This window comes from Cinclus cinclus, chromosome 2 (assembly GCF_963662255.1).
Source record: "Cinclus cinclus chromosome 2, bCinCin1.1, whole genome shotgun sequence".
Classification (NCBI taxonomy): domain Eukaryota; kingdom Metazoa; phylum Chordata; class Aves; order Passeriformes; family Cinclidae; genus Cinclus; species Cinclus cinclus.
In genome coordinates, this window is record NC_085047.1 from 56883751 (window position 1) to 56902625 (window position 18875).

General features: G+C 41.8%; 1 protein-coding gene across 2 annotated transcripts in view; it reads left to right on the plus strand.

The window, feature by feature from the left end:
* Nucleotides 1–18053, plus strand: part of LCP1 (lymphocyte cytosolic protein 1) — a 30099-nt gene extending 12046 nt beyond the window's left edge. Inside the window, exons 4-17 of one of the 2 annotated variants that reach the window (XM_062514761.1) lie at nucleotides 288–417; nucleotides 1417–1549; nucleotides 2151–2232; nucleotides 3897–4062; nucleotides 7102–7244; nucleotides 8905–8931; nucleotides 9275–9370; nucleotides 9848–10043; nucleotides 10211–10289; nucleotides 10490–10604; nucleotides 11803–11936; nucleotides 12913–13036; nucleotides 15081–15205; nucleotides 16597–18053. In XM_062514761.1, coding sequence (XP_062370745.1) covers nucleotides 288–417; nucleotides 1417–1549; nucleotides 2151–2232; nucleotides 3897–4062; nucleotides 7102–7244; nucleotides 8905–8931; nucleotides 9275–9370; nucleotides 9848–10043; nucleotides 10211–10289; nucleotides 10490–10604; nucleotides 11803–11936; nucleotides 12913–13036; nucleotides 15081–15205; nucleotides 16597–16729 — 1683 coding nt within the window. In that variant the 3' untranslated portion in view covers nucleotides 16730–18053. The remainder of the gene's footprint in view (nucleotides 1–287; nucleotides 418–1416; nucleotides 1550–2150; nucleotides 2233–3896; nucleotides 4063–7101; nucleotides 7245–8904; nucleotides 8932–9274; nucleotides 9371–9847; nucleotides 10044–10210; nucleotides 10290–10489; nucleotides 10605–11802; nucleotides 11937–12912; nucleotides 13037–15080; nucleotides 15206–16596) is intronic. The other variant, XM_062514760.1, reaches the window with a different exon arrangement.
* Nucleotides 18054–18875: the final 822 nt, after the last annotated feature.

The window sequence follows — 18875 nt, forward strand, 5'->3', positions numbered from 1 at the left end:
GGAGTTGGTTTTTACTTGCTCTTGCTTCAAATCCAAACTGCTCTGCTCTGAAGTAACATTTTGTTACTTAGCTGATCTTTATTCCCTGATTTGAAAGCAAAAAAAGCTGAGTATAAACCTATTGTACCTCAGCAGATACACAGATTGTACACAGAAACCCTCAAAATACTCAAGCTGCTCTTCCCTATTTATGAAGCAGAGAGAATGTGTCTCTTGGCCCAAGAGCTCACTGTTTTACCTTGTTTTAATTCTCCAAAATTCTAAAATCCTCTCTCAACGCCTGAAAGATTTTCCGTGACCTGAAGAGCGATGATGTTGCTAAGTCATTCCGAAAGCAAATCAACAAGAAGGAGGGGATCTGCGCTATCGGCGGGACATCGGAGCAGTCCAGCGCTGGCACACAGCACTCCTACTCGGGTAGGTGCAGCTGTCCCACACTGATGGCTCACAGCAAGTGAGCCACGGCTGCAGCAGGGCAAACACGTGCCCACTGCTGTCCCTGCTCACCAGGGAGGCAAGGCACGGGTTCCCTCCCTGCTGCTGAAACCCATTTCCCTGTACGTTTGACCAGGCACTCATTCTGTAAACTCCCTTTATAACCAGATGGTTCCTTTTCCCCATGGAGGGCACAACCTCATCAAGGGTTTTCTCCCAGCCTTTTTCTCCAAGATGAAAGTTGCTTGCTTTTGTTACCTCCTGGGCGCAGCCCATTCTTGAAGCAGTTCTGCAGGAAGGAGGTCCTATTCCTGGCTATCTTCTGCAGGGGCAGGAGTGGGGGACTGACTCTCTTTGGGGAAGGGAGAACAGAGGATGCTTCCAAGGACTCCATCCACCTTCATCCTGGAGGGCACCTCCTCTGAGCTACTGGGATCCATGTGAGCTGCTGCTGGTAGAGGATAGCAGTGCTTCAGCCCTGTTGAACTACAGGCACATCTGTCCACTAGCCTCTGAATGGTCTTTGTCAGAGCCCAGTCCTGGCCAGGCTTTTCTGGATATTCCACATGAAGGGGTTGTAATGTCCAATATAGAATTGTTTGAAGCTATGTGGGATTTCTGTTTAGCAGAGTGGTGCAATGATGCATTCAAATTATGGTGAAAGCACAAATTGCTCCTTGCAGAGCTTTGCATCTGCACCAGACATTTGAACCACATGAGCTTCATTATGAGTCTGTAATATGCCTGCCCTCACGACCCAGGCAACCCCAGTGAGTGGGAAGGGATAATGAAGGAGTATTAACCAGCTCAAGCCCATTGCTGTCCTCAGTTCATTTGCTTATCTCCTGAGAGCCTCTTCCATGTGGGGTTTTGTTGATCAGTCACACTGGTGGGAAAGGCTCTCCCAGTTCTGCCTTTGTAGGTAAAATGATGGTAGAGGTACTGCACACCAAACTGATGGATTGGATGTTGTGTCTACAGAGGAAGAAAAATATGCCTTTGTCAACTGGATTAACAAAGCCCTTGAGAAGGACCCTGACTGCAAGCATGTGGTGCCAATGAATCCAGAAACAGATGACCTCTTCCAGGCAGTTGGTGATGGCATAGTGCTTTGGTAAATAATACCTTTCTTTCTCACAAATGGGAGCCATGAGTCTGCAAAAACTCACATTTCTGTTTCAACAGAACCTGCTGAATTCCCATTAAACTCGGGAGTGTTTGCAGACTCAGGGCCATGATAATACTAGGGGTTTTGTGCTTCTTTTATCTTCAAAAATATAAAGCATGTTTCATGCTTAATGAGAACTTTTCCTTGCCTCTAGACAATTACAATTAGATGAAGTCAGTGAAATTTGAGGAGCTGCTTGATTTTATTTTTGCCCAAGGACTTTTGGTGCTTCACACAAAGCGGCACAAAATAGTGAGTGCTTCCACAGACATTTTCTGAACAATAAACTTCTAAAACAACTTCACCTTGTGGCATTCTTGGCCTCACACCTGTAATACAATCTGTATGTAGCCCAAAGTAATTGTTTAAGTATTGAGTGTGTGCCTCTCTGTATATATGTAGAAGCAGAGGGTGATTATCTATTTTTGTTAAGTAACTCTCCAGCTCTTAGACTTGTCCCGCAATGTAGAGGCAAAAGCTATAGCTGTATTTTGTGCCCACACAACTTAGTGTATTTCTTGTTTGTTTTTTTTCCTTTTATTTCCAGTAAGATGATCAACTTTTCAGTGCCAGATACCATTGATGAGAGAACAATCAACAAAAAGAAACTCACACCCTTCACAATACAGGTACTAAACCACTACAAAATTCTTTGCTTTTCTCCTTTCATGTAATCACTCAGAGGAAAGGCTGGTTCTGCACAACACAGTCAGGCAAAGCTGTTTGTGGCACAGCGAGATGCTCAGGTCCATTTCACAAAACCACAAAAACTTACATTCACATTTCTTTCCAAGCATATGAGCAACCTGACTAACCAAATACAACGAATATTTTTCACCAGATCAGAGCTTTAGATACATTTGTGGTAGATGCCATATGAATGCAAGAGCACAGAGATAATACAGTGAGAAATTGCAGCTGGAGTAGATCTCAGAAGGCTGAATCCCTCTTTTAAGGCATGAAAATGGACTTGGACTCACAACTGCTGTTGTTGCAGTCTGATGTCCTCACCAAAATATTAACTGTGACCCTGGAAGTACCAGTGCAACATGCCTGAAATCAGACCATTGCTTCTGCATGCCTTTTACAAGTCATTATTTCACCTTGAATACTGAATCCCTCCTTTATTTCTATCACATGCATGCACATGTATATGATTTTTAAAATGGACAAAAAGGCTGTTAATTGTTGCTAGTTAAAGTTTATCGTGTTTCTCACACAGCAGTATGTAGAGAGATATTTTTATATGAACAACATCTAGGTACCTGGTACAGAGTATAAATACATATATGGAATAGATATGAACCTAAGCCAGTTTAGCCCTCAGCTACTCTGATTTGATGGAACATTAGCCAGACTCAAGTAAGCTCAGAAGCCATTAAATTGGATTTTTATGCTGTATACCTCATTTTTCAGTTCTAATCCTTTTGGTCCACAGCATAACTTAATGATGCAGCTCAGATCAATCCCTGTCACACGTAGACATGATTTGATCAATATAGCTTCCACTTTAACTTAACCCTTTTACAGCTGTCTGCTGGAGAAAAGGTAATTAATTTGAAATGGTCCAATTTTTCTAGCTTATGAGAATTAACACTATGTCTCTCTCTGCATTTTGTATCTAATCAGATCTCCCTGTCATGACAGCAGTGCTGAAATTTCATGTGAAAAATTGAAAATCTGTGTGATAAATTATATTTTCCAGGCTTTTTCCCCTGCTTTACTTGCCCTCTGTTTACAAAGCCACCTTTCTGCACAGTGTAGACCTGAGGATCAGATTTTCTTATTCCTTTTATTTTAATGGACAGAAAATGGCAAAGGAACATAATGTTCCTGAAATACCACTTTTATTTCTGCCTGTCACTGTGAATCACTGAATCACTCAGCTTCCTCTGCATACTCCCAAACCAGGAGCCCATACTCCAAAGTTCAAAAAGAAAATGTCGAGATATTACCAGTTCTGACCCTGGCTGAACTGCGAGGCAAAAATCTCTTCAGGTTTATTCATATTGATTCCTGGGACAGCGTGCTCTTTGCAAACACTGACAGCTAGAAACTTACTTGTATCGTAGGTATGAGGGCTTTTGCAGAGTGCTTAGGGAGAAGCAAACCTGGAATATCTGCCAGCTGATGGGGTTGTAGCTCCTTTCTTCCTCCAAGTGAGCAGAGTAGAATTTGCCCCACACTGAAGCTACATCTGTATTTAAGCATGAGCTCAAGTACTGAGCATTAGCTCTAGGGAGAGCCTGGCTCTCAAGTTCTGCACCATTCAAAAGTTGTCATCTTTCCCTAGGAAAATCTGAACCTGGCCCTGAACTCTGCTTCAGCCATTGGGTGCCATGTTGTTAACATTGGAGCTGAAGACTTAAAAGAAGGGAAACCTTACCTGGTTCTGGGTCTTTTGTGGCAAGTCATCAAAATTGGCCTCTTTGCTGACATAGAGATCAGCAGGAATGAAGGTATGTATGGCACTTCCTTTCAGTGCTCCAGTGCTACCACTGCAGAATCTTTAGGATAAAGCTGTTAAACCCCCCCCAAAAAATGAAATCTTTATTTAAACTTTTTTTTTTCTTCAAGTATTTGTTGTCTGCTTTCTTGACTGGTCCAATTTTCCTTGCTTTTCACAAGTTTCAGCACTCAAAAGTCCAAGGCTTTCTGTGGAGTTGTGTGTTTAGAGCCTTTTCATGTTCATTGAGTCAGGACTGGTGGTCTACACTCAAGTATATTGGTGTTTTGGCACTAAATCCACAAGAAGCTTGGCTCCTTCTTGCTCTTGATTGCCAAATATCTTTCTTTGTGAAATCATAATTATAGAATCATAGAATAATTCAGGCTGGAAGGAACCTGTGGAAGTGCACCTTGGAGATCTGACTCAGCCATCCAGCTACCTGCTTTCAGCAGTACAACATCTTAAGTATAACATCTTAAGGTCAGATGAGGTTGCTCAGGGCCTTTTCCCGTGTTTCCTGGGAAGCCTGTTCCAGAGCCCAGGCATTCTTGCTCGGAATTTTTTTTTCCTAGCTGGAATCTAGCTGGAATTTCCCTTCTGGCACCTTGTGTCCGCAGCTCCTCCTCTTTTTCCTGTGCATACTGGAAAAATGCAGATCTGGCCCCTCTACAATGGTTGAAGACAATACTTGCTCCCCTCTACAACCTCTTTCCAGGATAAACAATCCCAGTTTTCTCATCCTCTTCCCTTATATAACAAACTTCCATCCAAACATTTTCATGTCCTTCCGCTAAACTTGCTTCAGTTTGTCAATGTCTCTTTTGTATTGGGGAGCCAGAAACTGGACATAGCATTCCAGGTGTGCGTCACCAATGCCAAAATTCTCCATGAAGTAGCTTCATTGTGAAGGCTGTGGGTGAACCTGAAGTCGACACAGCACCTCATTGTTCCCCATGCCTCTGGATAGTCCCTTACCAAACAGTGACACCTCTTTCCTCCAGTTTCTGTGCAGGTGTTACCTTCATTGCCTCACTCCTTTCACATTCCTGTCCCTTTTGTTGCCAGAGCCACCAGTTCCCATTCCTTTGTAGGTAATCTTACCCTGCTTATTTGTTATTTTTTTTCCTTTCTGGTATTTTCTTCTTCACTTCTCATCTAAGACTAGAAAAGCCAAGAAAATTCTGATTTCTTTTCAGGTTCTCTCTTTACCTCATAGCCTGTCTCTGCAGCTGTTTCAGTTAAAACTCCCCTTTCTTGAACATAGGACCCTAAATTCCAATGAGCTTTCATAAGCAAGTGATATCAAGGCAGTAATACATCCCAGCTTCTGTGGGAATTACCTGGGATGCACTTATTATCATGTTGGATTTTCCCCATGTCATATCAAATGGTGGCTCAGAGTAGCTTGGAAGACACTCAATACACTCAAGTTCTCATCCTTCTTTCATATAAGCTTTTAGCTAATAGCAGTTATTCATACTAATTCCCCAGTGAATGTCTTTGAACATGACACTACTAAATTGCATTCCATTCTTATTACTGCCATCTAGTTCATTCTGTCTGATTTCCTGATCATCCTCTGTATTGACTATGCCACCTAGCCACTATCATCTTCACATTTTTAGCACATTGCAAGTATTTGTGCTAAGATAATTGATGCAAAAAAAAAGGAGGAAACATTAATCCAAAAATCAATCCACATTCAACTCCACAAGAATCCTTCTTCCAGCCTTCTCTCAGTGTCAACACTGTTCTCTTCATAAAATCCACTGTCTACTTTCAAATGCTTCTATTATCCCCCTCTGGTCCAGTTTAACCTCATTGCAACCCATATCAAATTATCTGTGTAACTCCAGTTATGGTATGCCTCCACTGCTTCCTTTACGTAACCAATGCATAATTCTTTCAAAGACTGACAAAAGATACTGGAAGAAAATCAGAGCAATGTAACACACTCTCCCTTTTTACCACATTACTAATTAATTTCCTTGTTCTTCTTTTCAAAACTGGTTCTAAAACCTTTAATGATCCAGAGATCAGCTGAACACACTGCATTTTCAAGGGCCAATCCTCCCATCCTGCCTGTTCCTTCTCTTATGAACATAATGTCAATTTTTCTATACAAATAAGGTGTCTCCTCAACTGGCAGATGAGTTAGCCCTGCTGGCCCACAAGCCCATGAGGTCATCTGCAAGTATTCCAGAATGGCTATGTGAATCCAGCTTCAATGTGAACGTCATTGAGATTTCTTTCACCTTAGCTGCAAAAAGCCTGTGTTGGTATTTTCATTCCAAGCTTGCCCCTGTGCTCAGCATCACAGCATCCAGCTCTGCTCTTCTCAGCACAGGAAAGACTTGGACCTTGGAGGGGGTCCACAGGAAGGCCACAGAAAAGCTCAGAATGCTGGGGCACTCCTGTGAAGACAAGCTGGGAGAGATGAGATTGTTCAGCCTGGAGAAGAGAAGGTTCCAGGGAGAACTTACTGCAGCCTTCAAGTACCTGAGAGGGCTTATGAGAAAGATGACAACAAACTTTTCAGTGGGGCCTGGTGCAATAGAAAAAGGGGTAATGGTTTTAAACAAAAGAGGGTAGATTTAGACTGGATATGAGGTGGGAATTTTTTGCAATGAATGGTGAAACACTGGCAGAGGTTTCCCAGAGAGGTGGTAGATGCCCCATTCCTGGTTACATTCAAAGTCATGTCAAATGGGGCTTTGAGGAAACTGATTTAGTTGAAGATGTCTCTGCTTATTGCAGGGAGGGTTGACCAGACCTTTATAGCTCATGGGCAGTTCTTAGACCACACTGAAATTATCTTCCACTTGAATATGATCCACTACTAGATATACAAATTGCAACCTCATTGTACCAATTTTATTAATGAGACTCGTTTTCGTCCTCTGTGGTGCTAACCCAGCTTGAGTTCTGGCAACATTTTGGCAACTCACATTTAGAAACTGGGGTAAGAAAATGTAAAAGAGAGAAAACAGTTACACGTTTTCCTCAACAAGTATTCACATAATTATTTTTAACTTTTTTTCCTGCTTAGCCTTGATTGCTCTTCTGAGAGAAGGAGAGAGCCTGGAGGATTTGATGAAGTTGTCTCCAGAGGACCTGCTGCTGAGATGGGCAAACTATCACCTGGAAAATGCAGGATGCAATAAAGTCAACAACTTTAGTTCAGATATCAAGGTATGAGAAATACTGACCAACAAAAAAAAACCCCAGCAGTTCTACACCCAAATTCCTACCCTCTTCACAGGGATTGTGCACTGAAACACTCCAAGCAGCTGAGACTGCTCTGTCAAGCACACAGAGCTGGGTACATAAAATGCTTTCATTGGGGTTTACCTTTACACTCTGTAGCATTCCTCCTCTTCCTCCTGACCTCCCAGTCACCACTGCCAGCTCTTGCACACCTGATGTTTGGGAAAGGAATGGCTGCTGACTCTGGACAGGGCATATGAACACTATATTTTTAGTTCTTTGCCTCTATTGCTCTCCTCCCTTCCAAATCTAGATAAATAACTTTTGACTTGACTTTTGTTTGGAAAACTTGGACCTTACTCAAATGTGTAGAGTAAGATGACTGGATATTTCCAACTCCCCCACTTGATCTTTCCTTCACCTGGGCTATGTGCTTCTCTGTCCCAACATTTTCTATAGCCCCGAATGCAGTTATATGTGAGTTTTAATTCACTGGGACTATTGAAAATACTACAGCTAGACTGGGAGACACTTGCAAGCGTGGATCTGGAGTCTGGGCAGCATTATTTCAAATACTCAAGGACTTCTTGGGCTTGAGAATGCAGATTTCAGTAGAGCTTTCTCTGTAGGAACTTTGTTGTTCCCAGACAGATGTATCTGAACTTCAGTGGTCCCCACTGATGAATTTCATACACTAAAACACAGTGTGAGGCCCAGAGAATATCCCAGAGATGTAGAGGTTGTATAAGGGATGGTATCTGAGCTAGCTTGCAAGAAAGCCAGAGGCTGGCCAGCACACCGACCTCATTGGCCATGACCTGACTTGCCTGCTCCCAGAAGAGCATGGAAAAAATCCAGCTCCAGAAGTACCTGGTCATACACTTTACTAGGGACTGAAGCATGAGCATGTATTTAATTGAAATACAGAAGAAAATCCCTAACCCACCAGGAAAGGCAGCGGGAGGGGTAAAGGGTCACATTTGATAGGACAATTTTCATTGTAACAAATTTTTGGTTAACTGAGTGGAGGTGACTGGAGAATATCCATGAAAAGGGAAGGGAATGGAGTCTTTCTCATCTTTCTGCGTGGTGGCCAAAAAGACTGGTGCAACTGATTAAATCCTGTCTACAGCTGAAAGCTAAACCACAATTCTAGTGTTTACAGTTGGAAAATAAGGCACACATTTACAAGATTTCAGTGTTTAAAGACATTCTCTAACTAAGCCTGTCTCTCCACCTCACTTCTGTTGTAAATAACCACTTCCTAGATATGGTACGTAGTAATGCAGATAAAAAATATTTAAAATAATTCAGGTAATCTGCTTTATATTATGAAGAGCATCAGTTGGGTTAGTTAGTCAAGTGCTTAGACATTAACATGTAGCTTTTTTTTCAGTTCTTTGAGCTGTTTTTGAAGTGAGTTAATATTTTCCACATATGGAAGCAGTGTTGTATTTCACAAAACATTAAAGACACATCATGTTAAACCCTTGTTTTGTTCCTGCCCTTTTGCCTGAAAAATGTCAGTGTTAACTTTTGTCCTTGAAAACTATGCTTTCTCTTCCACAACTGTTCTAGCCTCGCTTTGAAATCCACTTTAAACATCTGCTTTCTCCTTCTGCATTTTTTTTAATTAAATGCTCAGCAGCCTGACTTCTACAGCATTATAAAGGTATGCATTTTCTTACCTCTAATTTTAAGTTCTGATTAAGTAAATTCTGGTATCTTTTTGTTGTTGCTGTCCTTCCTGTAAGTTCAACACACAGCATTTTTGTCTCGTGTGTTGGGCATTCTGCAGCACATATATATTGGCTCAGGGAAGAAATAGATCTGGCAAACACAGCACAAAGTAGAAATTGCTAAGTGCTTCCAACTTAATTAATTTAATTATGTAGCCCAATGATCGATGTAATAAAAATTAAGCATGCAGGCACATTGTTCAGGGGAGCACTGGCAAGCAAAGGCTGAGCTTTAGATGTAATTTTTCTTCCCTTTAATTTCTCTGTCTGTCATAGGACTCAAGAGCTTATTACCATTTGCTGAACCAAGTCGCCCCCAAGGGAGATGAAGAAGGCATTCCAGCTATTACTATTGACATGTCAGGATTAAGGGTAAGATGAGATAAGTTTGGAGTAAATGCTGATATTTTCTGTCCATTATTTGCATTGCTGGCTGACACAGGGCTGCACTGGGACGTCAGAACCAGCAAATGCTTTCTTGCATTGCAACATGACCTTATATTTCAGACATCAAAGCTTCCAAAGAATTAAATCATGTGTTTGAATTTTTGTTAGATAATAACTCTGAAATTCAGCAACCATTTAATCACACTGATAATCTACTAGCATGTAACAAGTGTACTTAAACACATTTATCTGTGAATTTCATCAAACCATCACATTTTATATGGAATATGGCAAGGTGGTTGAATGGTAGGCAAAGCCCATTTGGAAACACAGACTCGCCATCAGTAAAAGCAGGGGTGGGAATACCTCAAAATCCATCAAGGAGATGATCCCCCCACGGAGGCCCAGGTGGGTGCGGATGCAGAGCCAGGATGAGGCTGATGTCCCATTTGTGCCGGGCAGGAGAAGGATGACGTGCAGCGAGCTGAGTGCATGCTGCAGCAGGCTGAACGCCTCGGCTGCCGCCAGTTCGTCACCGCCACCGACGTCGTCCGCGGAAACCCCAAGCTCAACCTGGCCTTCATTGCCAACTTGTTCAACAAATACCCTGCCCTGCACAAGCCAGAGAACCAGGACATCGACTGGAGCTCCATTGAAGGTCAGGAAAATGCAAATACTGTACGGTGCTCCGTGGTATTTCCCACGTGTCTCCTTCTGTTCATGGTTCAGTGCGCTGTACATTCTGTTAGGGTTTCTTCCTGAAACACTTACATTGCTGAAGTGTGGTGTTCTGCAGGCCTTTGATTGATGTGTCTGTTGTTTTAGGTGAGACAAGGGAAGAAAGGACATTTAGGAACTGGATGAACTCCCTTGGTGTTAATCCAAGTGTAAATCACTTGTATAGGTAAGATGAGTTATTATACTTCCTTCAGATGGCAAATGAAGCCAGCAAGTTGTTTGCAAGAACATAAAAACTTTTAGGCCCTGTAAGAATATATGCTGCTTTGTGCTTCCCAGAAAACTAAGTTTACCTCTGCTAATAGTTGAGTTGTGTTTCTTTCCTCTGTTCTTTGGACAATGATATATCCTTTCTGTTGTTTTCAGTGACCTGTCAGATGCCTTGGTTATCTTCCAACTCTATGAAAAGATCAAAGTGCCAGTAGACTGGAACAGGGTGAACAAACCACCATATCCTAAACTGGGTGGCAACATGAAGAAGGTACAAAAAACTAGAATAGCTCCAGTAGTGATGCCTTATCCTCAGTGAATGCCTATATTATTTCAAACAGCAATGTGGCTCTCCAGTCCCAAAGACAGCACCTTAAATGATTTTTTTTCTTAGTCAGTGGATAATTTTTCATTCTGAAAAATAAATATACATTAGACTCACTTGCTATGTTGACATGTGAAAAATATTTCTTAAGTAAAAAGACAACTTTTGTATCAGTATTTAGAAACTGTATTTGCAGAACGCTTTGGCTAGTGCTTTAGGCACTGATTGCAATGTATCTGGACCGTGAGATGCCTGGCACCAGCTTAATTGCAGCTGTCTGGATCACTGCCCTCCACATAAATGAAGACAGTGATGATAAGTATTCTTGATCAGATGCATCAGGAGCTGATCACACAGTTGCTGCTAAATACAAAGCTTTTTCCCCACTGTCTGGGTGAGTAATTGCATCCAGCTAGACCAGAGCCATCAGCCAACCTAAAATATTGGCTGGGACACTAATCCTTTGTCTCAGTGCAATGCCATGATGCTGGAGGTACCCATGAACCATACACTTTTATTTTCCAGGGTAATCTGCTTTTCAGGCCCTGATAATGAAGTATAGCATTTTCTATGTTAAAAGTTTAGAATGGTATTTTTGGGATGGATCTGCCCGCTGGTAGTCTGGTAGTCAATCAGCTGTTTTACCACAGAGCCCCAAAGTTCCTGTTTGCCCAGGAGGATCTGGGCTGAGTGATCCAAAGAAAAGTTTAAAGTAACAGTGTTTTGTCTTCTTTCTTTCTTTCTTTCTTTCTTTCTTTCTTTCTTTCTTTCTTTCTTTCTTTCTTTCTTTCTTTCTTTCTTTCTTTCTTTCTTTCTTTCTTTCTTTCTTTCTTTTTTCTTTCTTTCTTTCTTTCTTTTTTTTCTTTCTTTCTTTCTTTCTTTCTTTCTTTCTTTCTTTCTTTCTTTCTTTCTTTCTCTTTCTTTCTTTCTTTTTCTTTCTTTCTTTCTCTTTCTTTCTTTTCTTTCTTTTCTTTCTTTTCTTTCTTTTCTTTCTTTTCTTTTCTTTCTTTCTTTTCTTTCTTTTCTTTCTTTTCTTTCTTTTCTTTCTTTCTTTTCTTTCTTTCTTTTCTTTCTTTCTCTTCTTTCTTTCTTTCGTCTTTTTCCTATATTTTTGAACCGCACCAATTGACCCTGACATCAACAGCTGGAAAACTGCAACTATGCCGTGGAACTGGGAAAGAATCAAGCCAAATTTTCCCTTGTTGGCATTGCTGGGCAAGATCTGAATGAAGGAAACCGTACGCTCACGCTGGCCTTAATCTGGCAGCTGATGAGAAGGTAGGTCAGCCAGCCATGGGCTTCAGAACATTTTGGTGTGCCCAGTTGGCATTGCAGTAGTTTCCTGATGGTCTCACTGAGAAGGCTCTACAGGTTACAGCCTTCTCACTCCTGTGTTTGCACTTCAGTGCCAAGGCAGAGTCACCTTCTGCTCACTCCTAGTTAAGCATGTGATCAGAGGACATCCTGTGGGCAAGGCCATTACAGTCAGCCCATGTAGAAGATTATTATTGCCTTATCTGCATAGCAAGAAGAAATGTTTATTGCATAGAAGAGAGGAAAAGAAGTTAAATGGTCTCTGTATCAGGGAATGGGGAGAGAGTGCCAGAAATAATGAATTGATGCAGAAATTTTGTAAGCTGCTCTCTGAAATGGGCACAACTCAGTACCTCTCCCTCTTCTAATATAATTCTCTGTGTGTGCATGTTTCTGTGTTTAAGAGCACCATAACTGAGAGTAAAGAGCCCCAGTAGTTAGGAACTGAATACAAACTGAATTTAGAATAGAGAGAAAGGTATAGGTTTATCAGTAAGGTAGTTAAAATAGGGATGAGGTGGTTACTTACCACCAGTTTGGGATATCTTTCCAAGGTGTATGCTGACATATAAACAAAATACTCCACGCTTGTTTTTATGCAGAAGGTCAGTCTTAGGCGAGCAGAAGGATTCCCTTCTATCTCTAAAATCAGTGATTATTTTTTAAGCACTACAAGAATGAGTTATTTACAATGAGATACATTAAGGGGGACTTTCCAGGAATTTTAACTAATCAAAACTTTTAACATTCCCAGAGTGATTAAGGAATTGGGGATGAATTAAACTCCTTAGATTAATTATTGTGTTATAAAGTAAATCATATGCACAGCTGAGTGTGTGTGAGGTAGATCATTGGGATGATCCCAGAGAAGCTGTGCATATACAGGACAGTTCTGAGGTTACAGCACACTTTGAGCAAATACCTTGGCTTCCCTCTTAAGGTACACCCTGAATATCCTTGAAGACATTGGTGGTGGAGAGAAGGTCAATGATGAAATCATTGTCAGCTGGGTCAATGAAACACTCACTGCTGCTGGGAAGGATTCAACCATCTCCAGTTTCAAGGTACAGGTTTCTTCAGAAATCTGTCTTCAGGAATCTCTTATTCAGTGTATGTTTATGTTATTCAGCTCGTGTGTATGCATATATATACACACACTCTACATTATGGTATAACTCACTACATAGCTTGGTTATTTTTCATTCTCTTTTAAAAGCTGGTTCAAATGCACAGATTTTATTCAAGGGACTTTATTGTGAAAATAGTAATAGAAATACGATATGAACACTACAGTAAATACCCTGAATTCCAGTTTGGCATGGGAAATCAAAGGATGGAGACAGGAATGATGACTGGAATTAAGAAAGAACTGCTGTGCTGTTGGTTATGAATCAACAGCAGTTAAAGATGGCAGCATTAGAATGAACAATAGCAATACATTTATAACCTGGTCATACCATCCAGGGGTACCTTGCCCCATTTTGCAAGGTATCATACAAACACAGACATGTACCAGTTCTAGAGTGCTTCCAATTCTGCTGACGTATCTACAACAGTTCTCAAGCTAGGGAACACTCAGCGGATATAAATCAGCAGTTTTTGCCAGGAGAGAACAGATCCATCAAACTTCATGTAATGAGTTCATAAATCACACAGCTGGTCCCCCGACACCTCCTATCAGTAGATGTCTATCAGTGTCATCCCCCCACAGGAAGCAAATGCACTAGACCTGCATCCCATCTTTTGCTTTAATGACATTGTATTCTATGACAAGGTAACCTGCTTCATGGATGAGTTAAAGGCTGTGGATGTTGTCTACCTGGATTTTAGCAAAGCGTTTGACACTGTTTACCACAACATGCTCCTGGAGAAACTGGCTGCACATGACTTGGATAGGTGCACTGTTTGCTGGGTAAAATCTGGATGGCCAGGCCCAGAGAGTGGTGGTGAACAGAGTTACATCTATCTGGCAGCCTGTTACCAGTGGTGTCCCCAGCGCTCAGTTTTGGGGCCATTTAATATCTTTATTGATGGTCTGGACAAGCGGATCAAGTCCACCCTCAGTGAGTTCGCAGAGGACACTAAGCTGGCTGGGAATGCTGTTCTGCTGAAAGGCAGGAAGGCTCTGCAGAGTGATCTGGACAGGCTGGAGTGATGCACCAAGGCCAGTTGTATGAGGCTCAGTGAAGCCAAGTGCTGGGTCTGCACTTGTGTCACAACAGCCCCAGCAGTGCCACAGACTTGGAGAAGAGTAACTAGAAAGCTGCCTAGCAAGAAAGGACCTGGGGGTGGTGGTCAACAGCAGCTGAACATGAGCCAGCAGTGCCCAGGTGGCCAAGAAGGATCGCCCAGTGGTGGCCAGCAGGATCAGAGCAGTGATTGTCCCCCTGTGCTTGGCCACACCTTGAATCAATCCTGTGTTCAGTTCTGGGCCCCTCACTATGAGGAAGTCACTGGGGTGCTGGAGCGTGTCTAAAAGGCAACAAAGCTGGGAAAAGGTCTGGCATAAATCCTATGAGGAGTGGCTGAGGGACCTGGGGGTGCTTATTCTGGAGAAAAGTAGACTGAAGGAATACCTTGTCACTCTCTATAACAGCCTTAAAGTAGGGTTGTAGCCAAGTGGGGGCCAGTCTCTTCTCCCAGGTAACAAATGGCAGGATAGGAGGAAATGGACTTGAGTTTGGAAGTGGCCAGTAGAGGTTAATTTGGATATTAGGGGAAATTTCTTCCCTCAAAGGGTTTTCAAGCCTTGGAGCAGGCTGTCTAGCAAGGTGAGTCACCATTACTGGAGGATTTAAAAAATGTGTAAATGTGGTGCTTAGGGACATGATTTAGTGGTGGGCTGGGAAGTGCTAAATTAAGGGTGGACTTGATAATAAAAGTCTTTTCCAATCTAAACAATTCTATGATGTTTCATCCCTTGGGTAAAAATAAAATCCTTGAAAGAGTTCTTAGTCTGCCTTAGATAAAAAATTATTCTAAGCAGCCCTTTGTGAAGATCTAAATGCCATTTGACTGAACTGTCCATTGATCTTGGGTCTAGAGTCTGTCTTTGTGGGAGTTCTGTCATCCTGTTCTTGCATTTAATTTTCTTTTTCATCTATGCAGGATAGCAAAATCAGCACCAGCATGCCAGTCCTGGATCTCATTGATGCCATTCAACCAGGGTCAATCAAGTATGACCTCTTGAAAACAGAGGACCTGAATGATGAGGAGAAACTAAATAATGCTAAGTATGTTTCTGCCAAGTGGCATTTAGCATGTGTTACCTGGTCAGGCTTTCCTAACTCTGTCTTTAAAAATTACTCTTCTGTCATTCTCATCTGGCACAACTTCATGTGAGAAATACCACCCGAGTTAGAAGCACAAAGGCTGGGAGTGAGGTAGTAAAAAGACTATCAATGCAAATGGAGTGTGTAATGTTGTAGTTCCTGCTTTATAAATCTCTTGAAAGGATTGAAATCACTTGGTTTCACGAGCTCCTATTTTCTCATATTATATTTAAAATTCTTTCAGAGATCAGGGAACAATGCCAACAAAAATGAGCCATGGAAAACAGGGATTAGAGGTCATGACAGCTCTTCAGTCACCTACAGGTGGAACAAGGGCATATTTAAGAGAGAAAGGGGAGGACAGGATTCATGCCTGAAAAAAAGGGCTTTGTAGATGTGGATATTGATTTTTTTTGCCTGAATGCAAATGATTTACTAGCAGAGAGTCAATTCTGGGGGCATCTCCCTCTCCTTTCAGAGTTACACAGCTCACCTCCTGGTCTGATCATTAGTTCAATTTCTCCCTTTCTTTGCAGTAACTACAGAGAAAGAGATGACTGTAAAGCAATCAGACCTGCCATTATTTTCATAAAGACTTTTCCCAGTATTTTTCTTACCCTTTCATTTCCATCATCTGCTCTCTTTCTTTTCTTGTAATCCTATGTATGCTTTTCTCTGTACTTTATTTCTTCATTCCTCTGCTGTTCTTTTCTTCATTTCCCACCCCCATTCCCCCATGCTCCCAATGTTTCTCTGCATTTTGGGGAAAATGTACGTGCTCTGAAGTGGGAAGAACATGGGATTTTCTGGCATTTTTTAATGAAATAATAGAGAGAAGAGACAAACCCACTGGCGAACAGCCACTGGCTCTGAGCAGGGAGATGGGAATGTCAACTTGCACATTCTGGGTATGACTAAAACAAGTCCCAAAATGTTGATTTCCAACAACACTGATCTCCACTGACATCAGCCTTCTGCTTCCATCCTTGCAAGTTTGTTTATGGGCAAAGTCTGATTCTCAGAGATTGAGGGGGGGGCAAGACCAGAATGTCTGGTCATGAGGATAATCTTTCAGGGGATGGAAGATTAAATGTTTCCTACCAGGATCTGACCTGCTGTCTCCCATCCTTAGGTAATCAGTGCTCTAACCACCAGGAAATGCACTCTGCCTTTTATTAGAAATGTAGTTCTTTATGAGCCCGTCTCATACATATGTATAGAAAAATTTAAATTTGGTGAATCAGTGAAACCCATTCTGGTATTGATTGTGTAAAACACTTAACAGGGGGGAAAAATGCTACTGCGCTAATTTCTGTCTTTATTTTTTCCCTTTTTCCACCCCTGCAATGCAGATATGCCATCTCTATGGCAAGAAAAATTGGAGCAAGAGTCTATGCCCTCCCAGAAGATCTGGTTGAAGTAAAACCCAAAATGGTCATGACAGTGTTTGCTTGCCTTATGGGAAAAGGCATGAAGACAGTTTAAAGCACAAAAGACTTGCACTGATGCCTGTTATTCTCCCTTTAGATTCCCTCAAACTGGATACTCTTCTCTGTATCAAAGAAATATGCAGGGTGCTCATGCTTTTAAGGCATGAATGTTATACATGGTTCCAGGTCATACAGAAGTCATGTATTCATGTGTATCCAGGAAATACTTTGTTTGGAACTGTAATGTGTGCTTGATTTCTCTGCCTTATTTTCCACTTTGCTAGCTACAACCATTTCATAATCCTAATCAAGTTTTTTGATGCTGGGGCCTAAGCATATCCTTTCATTAATGGATACCAGGGTTTTCTGTGAGAAGTCACCCAGTGACAGACAGCTTTTAGGACTATGAAATGTTACACTCTGCTCCTGCCTGAAAATGTCATCATGCTTTTGGTAGCATTTCTGCCATGCTTACCTTCAGTTTACACCTGGGATAACAAAACAGGTTTCCCCAAGCCAATGTAAGTAGTAGTGACTGTATTTTTTGGAAAGGTAGGATCCTTGTAGGAAATTCTTGTGGAAAGAAAGAAGTGTTTGGTGTCTGTGATGTGTTGCTGGTATGTAAACTGAGCAGTATTTTTCCCTGCAAGTTATGCCTCTGTTATCCATGGCATTACTCACAGATTATATTACTGCTCACCGAAAAAAAACATACTGCAGCCTGGTCCTCTAAGAACACCCAAACTCTGGAACTTTTGCAACAAACATCCTCCAAGAGATAATTCATTTTTATGTCATAATACACTTTTAAACATTGCAAAGCATGATAGAAATTAAAGCCATGTTAAAAAAACCTAAGGGAATGTATTCAGTAGCAATACAATGAGAAGTGAACAAAGGGATGCAGGATGACATATTTATGTAGACAATAAAAATTAAACTCTCTTAACTTCACAGACTTGCACTCAAGGGGCTGTGGCTCTGATTCAGGAGAGCATTTATACCTGTGCTTGCATAAGAAACACATACTGAAATGCTCCCCTGAACCTAGGCTGGGATTCTCAACAGAGCTAAATCAGCTTTGCTTTGCGGCTAACAGGGAACTGTAAATTTGCCCCAGTTGAGGACCTAGCCCTGTCTATGGATAGTCAGTGGGATATACTTGCACTGAATCTCTTCCTTGGCATGAGACATTTTCTGGCCTTTATGTGGATTTTACTGTGGTGAAGTGCAGAGGGAGGGAATTTTGCCTTAATGCAATCCCGTTGACACAGTCTCAGTTCTCTCCCTCTCCCCCTCCCTCTCCCTATCCCTCTCCCTCTCCTCCAGCCCTTCAGAATTGCCTTAACAAAGAACCAATATTCTGTGACATGAGAAGTCTCTCCAAATAAAATGTTCTATAAAGCCAAATATGTAGTCCTTGTTTTTAGTAGTGGATATGCTAGTTGGTGTGTGTTGTAGAGCTGAAATGGGGACAGAGGTAAAAATAATCTGTGGGCTCGCTGAGAATGTGTCTTCTGTATCCTTATTGAAACCACAGATTGCAGAGAATGGAAAGAATTATTTCCTAGGCCATTTCTGAAAATGCCACTCTGAGACAGTGTCAAAGATGGGACATTGTTCTGGCTGGACTTCCAGTATGATTTCCCCACTTGGTGCACTGCCCAACATCCACTTCCTTTACCCAGGTAGCGATAATTTTTGCTTCTTTAAGCATTCTTCAATGCAAATATGCTGCTTTGTTTCTGCAGAAATGGCCAGATCCTATTCCTGATCAGATCTGACTGCCCTGTTCCTCATACGAATTTAATACAGGATGGGAAAAGTACAGCATCCTAAAAGCCATTCTGTCTGGTCCCAATATTTCCCAGTGCTGGCAGAGGAGGAGAACATGGAAAGTGTTATGCAACGGAGATGTCACCCCATCTTATTGCCTAGGAAGGGGGAGTTATGAGACCACGGCCCCTACACCACTCTTCCTCTTTTCAGGTGTAGGACCTGCTGTTGCCAGAAAAGAGGGGTGGCACTGAGAAGGCAGCTCCTCTCCCCTTGTGATTGACTTGGGAGTCCTTCAGAGGTAAACCAGAGAGGTAAACTGTGACTGCAGAGCTTCTCTCAGGTGGAATGACCATGTATTGTGTAAGTTGCATGCATGTGTGAGTATTTGCAAAACGAAGGGGACATTTTTTGTTGGATAAATG